The sequence below is a fragment of the Phyllostomus discolor genome, chromosome 2 (assembly GCF_004126475.2).
Source record: "Phyllostomus discolor isolate MPI-MPIP mPhyDis1 chromosome 2, mPhyDis1.pri.v3, whole genome shotgun sequence".
NCBI lineage: Eukaryota > Metazoa > Chordata > Mammalia > Chiroptera > Phyllostomidae > Phyllostomus > Phyllostomus discolor.
In genome coordinates this window covers 112,536,481-112,548,781 of record NC_040904.2, presented here as the reverse complement: position 1 = coordinate 112,548,781, position 12,301 = coordinate 112,536,481, and the positions used below count along the sequence as shown (strand labels likewise).

General features: G+C 39.0%; 1 protein-coding gene across 1 annotated transcript in view; it reads left to right on the top strand.

The window, feature by feature from the left end:
- The window catches only part of SLC46A3 (solute carrier family 46 member 3), a 23,572-nt gene extending 11,271 nt beyond the window's left edge, over positions 1–12,301 (top strand). The window contains 2 exon segments of the mRNA XM_028505289.2: positions 909–1,065; positions 10,967–12,301. Coding sequence (XP_028361090.1) covers positions 909–1,065; positions 10,967–11,051 — 242 coding nt within the window. The 3' untranslated portion in view covers positions 11,052–12,301.

The following is a 12,301-nucleotide window of genomic DNA, read 5'->3' as shown; positions in this document are numbered from 1 at the left end:
TGAACTGTACAGTTTGAAAGGGTGAATTTTATGGTTTGTGATTTATATTTCATGCTGTTTAGGGAATAAAGAAAAATCTATCTGTTTGACTTAGAGCTCAAATAGACTTGTCAGGATGCATAGTTTATTTTTGTTCATATTTAATTTAATTTATTTATAAAGGCTTTTAAAAAGTCCTTTCATATTGTTTAATGTAGTGACATTTAAAAATGTTTAATTTACATTTTGGAATTTCCTGTTGTGAATTGTGACAACTTTTAGCTTTATCCTATTGTCATTGGAACCACTGTGCATTATCCTAGGCCACTGTGTATAAGGGACTTGAACATCTGCAGATGTGGGTATCTGCAGGGGCCCTGGACCCAGTGGTCTGCAGGCACCGAAGAACAACTACAGTTTTCCACTATAGGGGGAGAGGAGGTCAGTACCCTTAATCCCCACATTGTTCAAGGCCAGTGGTATTGTGTTTTCAGCATCTCTCATGTCAAGTCCAAGGATAACTCTTCATCTTGGTTTCTTCACCCACAAAATGGGTAACTGACTTCTCAGGAATTTTGAAGGAATAGGTTTTTTTTAAATTTTGGGTTTTTTAAAAGATTTTATTTATTTATTTTTAGAGAGGGAAGGGAGGGAAAAAGAGAGAGAGAGAGAAACATCAATGTGCAGTTGCTGGGGGCCGTGGCCTGCAACCCAGGCATGTGCACTGACTGGGAATCGAACCTGCGACACTTTGGTTTGCAGCCCATGCTCAATCCACTGAACTATGCCAGCCAGGATGAAGGAATAGTTTTCACTCACCAAGCTGTGCCTCCGTGTTTGTTCTTTTCAAGGAGTAACAGTTGATTCTCATTTGCTGTTGTGTAACTCAGCCTTTTCTTTTTCTCCCCCTATACCCCAACCCCAAATAGGGACCCTGTTTGCAAGTATTGCTTTCTTAGAAACACTTGGCGGAGTCACTGCAGGTTCTACCTTTAATGGAATTTATTCAGCAACTGTTGCGTGGTACCCAGGCTTTACCTTTCTGCTGTCTGCCGGTCTATTACTAATTCCAGTGATCAGTCTATGGTATGTATTGAGTTTTAATCATTTTGTGCAAGGATAGCTGACTTAAATGAATTTCCTAATCTCACCAATAAAATTGCAAAGATCTGTTGAAGTGTAGCCTCAGAATATACTTTTCTCAAGAAATTTGGATATGAAGACATCTTTCAATAATTTTGGAGACTTAGGAAAAAACAGGCAGTGACATGGCTGACTAGAACTAGGAGAAAGAGTGGGTCAGATGGACACTCTGAGAAGTTGCCCCAGTCTCTTTAAATATGAACAATTGATTAGATTAGCATCAAAAGCTCAGCTGATTGGACCATCACCTGGTACAGCAAATGGTTGTGGGTTCGATGCCCAATCGGGCTGCATACAGGAGGCAACCAATTAATGTTTCTTTTTTAAGTATATTTTATTGATTATACTATTACAGTTGTCCCACTTTTTTTCCTACCCTTTACTCTCCTCCTCCCCGTACTCTTCCCACCCCCCCACCAATTCATGTCTATGGGTCGTACATATAAGTTTTCTAGCTTCTCCATTTCCTATACTATTCTTAACCTCCCCCTGACTATTTCGTGCCTACCTATTCTGCTTCTTATTCCCTGTACCTTTCCCCCCTCAGAGCTCCCTTCTCCCTCCCCACAGATAACCCTCCATGTGATCTCCATTTCTATAATTCTGTTCCTGTTCTAGTTGTTTGCTTAGTTTTTGTTTTTTAGGTTCAGTTGTTGATAATTGTGGGTTAGTTGCCACTTTACTGTTCATAGTTCTTGATCTTCTATTTCATAGACAAGTCTTTTTAACATTTCATATAATAAGGGCTTAGTGGTGGTGAACTCCTTTAACTTGACCTTCTCTGGGAAGCACTTTATCTGCCCTTCCATTCTAAATGAAAGCTTTGCTGGATAGAGAATCTTGGATGTAGGTCCTTGCCTTTATGACTTTGAATACTTCTTTCCAGCCCCTTCTTGCCTATAAGGTTTCTTTTGAGAAATCAGCTGATAGTCTTACGGGAATTCCTTTACAGGTAACTCTCTCCTTTCCTCTTGCTGCTTTTAAGATTCTCTCCTTATCTTTTATCTTGGGTAACTTTAATGATGATGTGCCTTGGTGTGTTCCTCTTTGGGTCCAACTTTTTTGGGACTCCCTGAGCTTCCTGAACTTCTTGGAAGCCTATTTCCTTTGCCAGATTGGGGAAATACTCCTTTATTATTTGTTCTAGTAAGTTTTCAATATCTTGCTCTTCCTCTTCTTCTGGCACTCCCATGATCTGATGTTGGAACATTTAAAATTGTCCCAAAGGCTTCTAAGCTTCTCATTTTTTTTTTTTTGCATTCTTGTTTCTTCATTCTATTCCACTTGGATACTTATTGTTTCCTTTTGTTCCAAATTGTTGATCTGAGTCCCAGTTTTCTTCTCTTCACTGTTGGTTCTCTGTATATTTTCCTTTTTTCATTTTGTGTAGCCTTCATTTCTTCCTTCATTTTGCAACTGAGCTCAACCAATTCTGTGAGCATCCTGATTGATTGCCAGTGTTTTGAACTCTGCATCTGATAGGTTGGCTATCTCCTTGTTCCTTAGCTCTTTTTCTGGAACTTTGATCTCTTCTTTCATTTGGGCCATATTTCTTTGTACCAGTGCACCTGTTATGTGTAATGGGTGGAGCCTTAGGTATTTGCCAGGGCAGAGCAACCCTCATTGCTGCTTTGTGGTGCTGTATGTGGGGGAGGGGTCAGAGAGGGAATAATGCCACTTGCTCTGTTCTCTTCCCACTTTCCGTCACTTCCCTCACTTCCCACAAGTGGTTTGTGCCCTTTAGGTGCTAATTTGCAGGTGGGTGGGTTTGTGCTCATTTTAGGACCCTGTGAGTCTCTCCAACATACTCTCCTGTGAGGCTGAGAGTTTCTCCTGTCTCCACAATGCCCACAAATCTTTTCCTCAAACTGTGCTTTTGAGTCCTTAGTTGCCCTCCCTGGAACCCAGGGTTTTGAGGTCCATGTAGCTCCCCTACTTTCCCCCAGGCTTGTCTGTGAGCCAATGTAGGACTGCCGGCGTGGTCCTCCAGCTGCCTCCTCGCCTCGTCCTCTCTGCCCTGCTGCCCATCTCTGCCCCTCCTACCTCTAATTGAATGTTTATTCAATTCCTTGGTTGTTGGACTTCTATGCAAATATTTTTCTGGCAGTTCTGGTTGTTCTTTGTTTTTAGATTAGTTGTTTTCCTCTTTTGGTTGTGTGAGGAAGGGAAGCCTTTCTGCCTCTGCCTCCATCTTGGCCCCTCCTCCTCATGTTTCTCTCTCACATCTTTCTTTCTCTGTCTCTCACTTCCCCACTTCCTCTCTCTAAAATCAATAAATATCCTCAGGTGAGGATTTTTAAAAATTAAATAAATAAAATTAGCATCTTAAAATATATATCTCTCTCCAAACTATGGTTTCCTAGAGTGCAATATCCTGTGATGGCCAAAAGACTACTGTAAGAAGATATACGTTAATATGGATTCTTAGATGAATGAAAAGAGCAAATAGCAGGCAATAACTATTAGGAATTCTCTTTCCAGAGTTGTCGTGTTTAGTGACTCCCTTTTTAATTGTCAATATCCAAATAAATACAAAGTACAAAATGCTTTTGATGAATAGTACATAGAATGAAAAGAGAGCAGAAATATAAATGTAAGGGAAATGTTTATTTCTCCCTTTGCCTTTCAATTAACAAAAAGTGTAAGTTATTAAGTAAGTGGTTGCTGAAGTGCCTAAGTAGTATATTTGACACATTCTTGGGGCCAGCCGCTTGAGCTGAGAGCTCATTCCCCTGTCTCCGCTGGCTGTGGCCCATTCCCTATGTGATACCACAGCCCTGATGCCTCAGGAGAAGAAGGTGGGTACAGTCTTCAGGCTTCCTTCTCCTCAGCACTATGGGAGATGGCTGTGGGTCAGGAGGACAGTAGCTACCTGCACAGGCTGTAGGCATTCTCCCAGGACTGTGAACTCCTTAGAGCAGGGGTGTCAAATTCACTTTCACCAGGGACCACATCAGCCTCATGGTTGCCTTCAAAGGGCCGAATGTAATTTCAATTCCTTAACGGTTAGGAGTAGTTACATTTACACAGTCCTAAAATTATTTCAGCCCTTTGAAGGCAACCACAAGGCTGCTGTGGCCCCCAGTTAAAATGAATTTGATGCCCCTGCCTTAGAGGGTCAGCCCATGTTTCATTTATAGTGGGATCTCCGTGCATATTATCCCAATTGAGTTCTGATACCTCAGTCTATGTAAGACAGGGTGCAATACTATTTATAGTTCCTCTGTAATTTTTATGAAAACTGATTTTTACTAGCCATCTTCTTTAAAAGAGAATATTCACCTATTGAAGTGGTATGAGCTCTGCTAGTGGGCACATGATCACACAATCAATCTTGTACACAGCTGGTGGTGATGTTATTTGGCACTCTCATTTTCAGAAAGCAATTCATAAATATGTATGAAAGGCTTTTAAAATGTTCATAGTATTTGACCCAGTGATTCCTTTTAGAATCCTATCCTAAGGAAATGATCAGTAGTAGCAATATTTATATAAAAAAAGTTTGTTATGGTAAAAGTGTTTTGAATTACAAAAATGTCCAACAATGGTTACGTAAAATGGTGTGTCCATATCATGAAAAATGACTTTAATAAGAATTGCCTACATGGGGAATAGAATAATGGATACTTTTAATTTTAGTCTTCAGACACTTAAAAATATTCTGTTATGAACACATTACTTTAATAACCAGAAAAATTAGTGCTGCTGGATAAAGGTAGTTATCCATCTAATAATGTTTCTAATATTGTAAATGTCATTGGTCTTCTGAGATCTTTTTAACCCTGAAATGTTCAGTATTTTTAAAATTGAAATTACATGCTATATTAATTACTTCCAGATGGCTTCTTGTCCTAGTTTCCATTATAACTGGTGAACATGAACTTCAGTCACAGCTTCAGTCATAAATATTCTTTGCAAGACACACAGTGTAGACAGTGGGCCAAGTGGTTGTTCTACGGATCTGGGAGAAAAAGAACTCATGCAGTTTCTACATTCTTCTAGAATGCTATGGCTAATGGCCCTGTTGAACTCAAAATAGCAGTATGTTCCTTCTATGAATAATTTTTTTATTGTTGTTCAAGTACAGTTTTATGCCTTTCCCCCCAAGCCCTCCCTACCACCACAGCCCTCCCCACCTTCCTCCCCTGTTTCCACCCCCGCCTTGTTAATGTCCATGTGTCCTTTATACTTGTTCCTGCAAACCCTTCACCCTTTTCCCATGAAATCCCCTCCCCTCTCCCCTCTGGTCACTGTCAGCCTGTTCTAAATCTCAGTGTCTTTGGTTATATTTTGCTTGCTTGTTCATTTTGTTGATTAAGTTCCTGTTAAAGGTGAGACCATATGGTATTTGTCCTTCACCACCTGGCTTATTTCACTTAGCATAATGCTCTCCAGTTTCATCCATGGTGTTGCAAAGGGTAGGAGCTCCTTCCTTCTTTCTGCTGCATCGAATTCCATTGTGTAAATGTACCATAGTGTTTTGATCCATTCATTTACTGATGGGCATCTAGGTTGCTTACAGCACTGGGCTATTGTAAATTGTGCTGTTATGAACATTGGGGTGCAGAGGTTCTTTTGAATTGATGTTTCAGGGTTCTTAGGATATAATCCTAGCAGTGGAATTGCTGGGTCAAAAGGCAGTTCCATTTTTAGTTTTTTTGAGGAAATTCCATACTGTTTTCCATAGTGGTCGCAATAGTCTGCAATCCCACCAACAGTGCACTAGGGTTCCCTTTTCTCTGTAACCTCTCCAACACTTGTTTGTTGCTTTCTTTATGATGGTCATTCTCAATGGTGTGAGGTGGTATCTCATTGTGGTTTTAATTTTCATCTCTCTGATAGCTAGTGATACTGAGCATCTTTTCATATGTGTCTGGACCCTCTGTATGTCCTCCTTGGAGAAATGTCTGCTCAAGTCCTTTGCCCATTTTTTAATTGGGTTGCTTGTCTTCTTAGAGTGGAGTCATGTGAGTTCTTTATATATTTTGGAGATTAAACCCTTGTCTGAGGTATTATTGGCAAATATGTTTTCCCATGTGGTTGGTTTCTTTTCATTTTAGTGCTGTTTTCTTTAGCTGGGCAGAAAGCATTTTCTTTTATTGAGATCCTATTTGTTTATTCTTTCCTTTATGTCCCTTCCTCTGGGGGACATATCAGTGAAAATGTTGCTGCATGAAATATCTGAGATTTTCCTGCCTATGTTGTCCTCCAGGACTTTAATGGTGTCACAACTTATATTTAAATCTTTTATCCACCTTGAATTTATTTTTGTGTATGGTGCTTGAGTTTCATTTTTTTTTCATGTACCTGTCCAGCTCTCCCAACACCATTTGTTGAAGAGGCTATTTTTATTTCATTTTATGTTGCTGCCCCCTTTGTCAAATATTAACTGACTGTAGAGACTTGTGTTTGTTTCTGGGCTCTTTATTCCGTTCTATTGGTCTATGTGTTTGTTTTTATGCCATTACTAGGCTGTTATGATTACAGTGGCCTTATACAGTTTGATAACAGGTATTCTGACCCCTCCTACTTTGCTCTTCTTTCTCAAAATTTCAGCAACTATTCAGCTCTAAATTTATATCCATAGAAATTTTTTAAGTGTTTGTTCTATATATGTGAAATATGATATTGGTACTTTAATAGGTGTTGGTATTTTAATAGCTATTGCATTGAATCTATAAACTGCTTTGGGTAGTACGGACATTTTGATGATGTTAATTCTTCTGATCCATGAACATGGTATATGTTTCCATTTGTTTGTGTCTTCCTTAATTTCTTTCTTCAGTGATGTGTAGTTTTCTGAGTACAGGTCTTTTACCTCCTTGGTTAGGTTTATTCCTAAGTACTTTTATTTTTCTTGTTGCTATATCAAATGGGTTTTTTTTTCTTATTTCTGCTTCTGATGTTTCATTGTTGGTATACAAAAATTCCTTTCATTTCTGAATATTGACTTTGTATCCCCCTGTTTTGCCAAATTCATTTATTAGGTCAAGCAGTTTTGGGGTGGAGTCTACAGGATTTTCTACGTTCATGATCATGTCATCTACAGTGACAATTTTGTTTCCTCCTTCCCAGTTTGGATGCCTTTTATTTCCTTTTCTTGTCTAATTGCTGTGGCTAGAACTTCCAATACTATGTTGAATAGAAGTGGTGAAAGTGGACAACCTTGTCCTTTTCCTGATCTTAGTGGGAAAGATTTTAGTTTTTCCCATTGAGTATGATGTTGGCTGTAGGTCTCTAATATATGGCCTTTATTATGTTGAGGAATGCTCCCTCTATTCCCACTTTGCTGAGTGTTTTCATTATGAATGGGTGTTGTACCTTATCAAATGCTTTTTCTGCATCTATTGATATAATCATGTGATTTTTGTCTTTGCTTTTGTTTATGTGATGTATCACATTCATTGATTTGCGAATATTGTACCATCCTTGCATCCCTGGGATGAATCCCAGTTGGTCATGGCGCATAATCTTTTTAATGTATTCCTGGATGTGGTTTGCCAATATTTTGTTGAGGATTTTAGCGTCTATATTCACCAGCAATATTGGCCTGAAGTTTTTGTTCTTTGTTGTATCTTTATCTGGTTTTGGGATTAGGATGATGCTGGCTTCATAAAAGGAGTTTGGAAGTCTTCCATCTTCTTGAATTTTTTGGAATAGTCTGTGAAGAATAGGGTTTAGCTCTTCCTTAAATGCTTTGTAAAATTCTCCTGTGAAACCATCTGGTTCAGGGCTTCTGTGTGTTGGGAGCTTTTTGATTACTGCTTCAATTTCATCTGCTGTTATTGGTCTGTTCAGGCTTTCTGCTTCTTCTTCACTGAGTTTTGGAAGATTACATTTTTCTAGAAATGTGCCCATTTCACCTAGGTTTTCAAATTTCTTGACATATAGTTCTTTGTAGTAATTTTCTTACAGTCCTTTGTATTTCTGTGTTATCAGTTGTAATCTCTCGTCTTTCATTTCTGATTGTGTTTATTTGGATGTTCTCTCTCTCTCTCTCTCTACCTCCCTCCCTCTCTCTCTTTGATAAGCCTGTTTAAAGGCTTGTCAATTTCGTTTACCTGTTCAGAGAACCAGGTCCTGGATTTAATGATCCTTAGTTTTGTTCTTTTAGTCTCTATGTTGTTTAATTATGCTCTGATCTTGGTTATTTCCTTCCTTCTACTTGCTCTGGGCTGTCTTTGTTGTTGTTCCTCGAGTTCTTGTAGGCATAGGGTTAGGTTGTTTATTTGAAATGTTTCTATTTTTTTAGGTAGGTCTGTATCACTATGAACTTCCCTCTCAGGACTGCTTTTGCTGTGTCCCATAAGTTTTAGGTTTTTGTGAATTCATTTTCATTTGTTTCCAGAAACTTTGTGATTCTTTCCTTGATCTCATTCTTGGCCCATTCATTGTTTAATAGCATGCTATTCAATCTCCATGAGTTTGAGTATTTTTTAGTTTTTTTCCTTGAGGTTGGTTTCTAGTTTCAGTCCTTTGTGGTCAGAGAAAATGCTTGATATAATTTCAATTTTCTTGAATTTGTTGAGGCTTGTTTCGTGTCCCATCATGTGGTCTATTTTTGAAACTGTTCCATGTGCATTTGAAAAGAATGTGTATTTTGTTTCTTTGGGATGAAAAGCTGTATATATATATATATATATATATATATATATCAGTTAATTGATCATGGACATTGTTCAATGTCACAATATCTTTGTTGATATTTGTTTGGAAGATCTGTCCATTTGTGACAGTGGGGTAAGTAATCCCCTACTATAATTGTGTTTCTGTCAATATCTTTCTTTAAGTCCTCTAAGATTTTCTTTATGTATTTGGATGCTCCTATGTTGGGTGCATATACATTTACAATGTTTATGCCTTCTTAATGGATTCTTCCCTTGAGTATTATGGAGTGACCTTCTGGGTCTCTCTTTATGGCCCTTATTTTTGGAAGTCTATTTTGTCTGATATGAGTATTGCTACCCCGGCTCTTTTCCCCTTTCCATTTGCTTGTAAAATTGTTTCCAGCCCTTCACTTTCAGTCTGTATAGGTCTTTTGTCCTGAGGTGGCTCTCTTGTAGGCAGCTAGAGACTCTTGTCTCTGGTATGTGTGGGTGATGATTTCATATCCATTCAGCTATTCTATGTCTTTTGATTCAAGCATTTAATACACTTTTGTTTAAGGTTATTATTGATAGGTATTTATTCATTGCCCTTTTTCTTACCTGTGTTCCTCTCTCGTCATTCTTTTCCTTAGTTTTCTTAAAGCAGTTCCTTTAGCATCTCTTGCAGAGCTGGTTTGGTGGAGGTGTATTCTCTTAGACTTCTTTGTCTGGGAAGCTCCTTATTTGGCCTTCCATCTTAATTGAGAGGCTTGCTGGGTAAAGTAGCCTTGGTTGCAAGCCTCTGGTTCTCCTGCTTGGAATATTTCTTACCATTTTCTTCTGGCTTGGAGCATTTCCATTAAGAAGTCAGATGCTAGCCTTATCAGGGCTCCCTTGTATGTTACTTCCTGTTTCTCCCTTGCTGCCTTTAAGATTCTCTCTTTGTCTTAGAATTTCGCTATTTTAATTATGGCGTGTCTGGAAGTGGGCCTCTTTGGGTTCTTCTTGATTGAGACTCTCTGTGTTTCCTGTATTTGTGTGACTTTTTCTCTCATCAAATTAGGGAAGTTTTCCATCATTACTTTTTCAAACAGGTTTTCTATCTCTTGCTATTCTTGTTCTTCTTCTGGTATCCCTATTATGCAGATATTATTATGTTTCATGTTGTCCTGCATTTCCCTTAACCCTTCCTCATTCTTTCTCAGCCTCTTTTTTCTTTTCATTGCCTTCTGGGTGTTTTTTTTTCCACCTTGTCCTCCAGCTTATCCTATCCTCTGCTTCATCTAACCTGCTTTTGTATCCTTCTACTGTGTTTTTTAGTTCAGAAACTGTATTCTTCTCTTTCTCTTGGCCCTTGTTGATAGTTTCTATTTCCTTTTTCATGTTTATATAGTTTGCAGTGAGTTCATTGTAGTTTCCCTGTAGTTTTTGGTAATTCTCTGTGAGCTCATTGAGCTTCCTGATAACCATTGCTTTGAACTCAGTATCTGATAGCTGACTTGCCTCTGTTTCATTTAGCATTCTTTCTGAGGCTTCCTCCTTTACTTTCATTTGGGGTTTGTTTCTTTGTCTTCCCATTGTTTGTGAGACTCTTCCTGTTAGCCTCTGCTTCTTAAATTGATCTGTTCTGCCTCCCTGGGTTTATGGTGTGAACTTCTATGGTAGTAGACCTGTGTGATTCAGTGGTGCAGTCTCCTTGATCTCCTGAGCTCCTTGGTCTTGGGCTGTCATTTATGTTGGCTCTCTGTATGTCTTTGGGTTTTGATTGTTGCTGGGTCTTTCTTTGGTGGGTCCTCCCCTCCAGCTGATTAACTGAGGGTCACTCCATCTGCCACCTCTTGTATTCTGTTATGCAGGTGTGGACAGGTTGTGTTGAAGCTGATTCTTCTGTGTGTATGAGGTTTTGAGGCTTCTGTCTTGCTCTTATTCAGTTTTTTGTTCTGGGTAATTTCTCCACCATTTAGTTGTATTTCCAGATTGGTCCTGGATTGAGGTTAGTGTGGCTTCTACTCCCTCCCTCGCCTTCTTCTGTTGTTATCTGTTGGTGCTTCCTTTGTTGGTGGGTTTCCTCTTCCAGCAGGTGTACTGGTGTTCACTGCTCCCACCTAGTCTACAAGCATGGTTTCTGTAGTTCAGCTGTGTCCTATGAATAATCTTCATAATTTATCACAAGCCATATTTACAAAAAGATGGAATACAGACTTCTTATTCTTGTGTTGCCTAGTTACAATTTTAAAATGCCCTGTTTGCTCATACAGTGTTGTCAAGTGCAGCAGCTGGGAGAAGAGAAGCAACATACTTCTTATCCAAGAAGAATCCAGTGAAGACACTGAAGAGCCATGATTGTGGTTATAAAACAGTGCATACACCATGCATTCCAACTTCTGAGACATACAGCATAGCTGCACAATCAGCACTTCTGGAACAACTGGTGTTGCATGTCCTTCTTCCAGACTGAATAGTGGGAGAAGGAGCCCAGCCTCAGCTCCTGCAGCACCGTACAGTTCCAGCACTGTGGATACCATGTAATATGTTTCCAGTACAGAGAACAAATCTCAAAATGCTTCATCCTCTCAAATTTACAAGAAAACCCCTGAAACTTAATAGTATCAGGAGGTATTAAGACACCTGATACAATGAAATACAGTAACCTCCCCAGCATACTCCAGTCTCTCACATTGAGACCAAGGAAAATGCCTTACCTCAGTTTCTCCTGTAAAGTGGGTTTCTCACCTCCCTCCAGGATTTTGAAGGACAACTGTAAAAAATTATGACAAATCATTCACCAACAGAAAATAACAGAAGTTTCAAATATTTATCATTTCACCTCTTAGGTAATGCTTTGTTTTATAGAATTCATCAAGGTGCTATTGACACTGAAAGCTTTTAATAGATGCAAAATCCTTAAAACAGAAGCACATTAAAGAGTACATATTTTCACTTTTCCTGTTTCATCAGGTGACCAGCATGTTGATATTTCTACATGTAACAAAGGGGTAAATGGGAAAAAAACAGATTATAAATAAAACTGTTTCTAGAGATATGTAAAAACTGAGTAAACAGCCAACTGGGAAGTAAAGTAAGATTACAGCACCAGTATTCACTCTGTATTCTGTCAAAGGGGATCCATTTCTCACTGCCTTACAGCCATCTTGAGATGTACCCTGGTCCCTACAAACACCACATTCTTTCATCTTTTTCACACTATCCATTTGCCCTTCCTCCCTGGCAACACTGAAACTTCTAAGTCTCAACCAAACTATTGCTTCCTCTGTGTAGCATTGACATCTGTCCCTGCTCCTGCCCTGCCCCTGCCACTGTCCCTGCAGAGCCCCCGCAGCTCTGTTCTCCTATCCTCACATTTTCTGTGGCTATGTAATGTCCGTTTCCCCTACTGGACAAGGGACATCTCAAGGAGAGAGACAATCTGATTCCTCATTACATCCTCAATAAATGTTTGTTTTGCTAAATAAAAAAGTTTCTTTTTACTTGTAGAAATAATTTAAAGCTATGTATTTAATGCATCAGGAGAGTAACCATTGATATGCTATATTTGTTAAGCCAGCCTTGCAAATAAATTGAAAAATATGGTA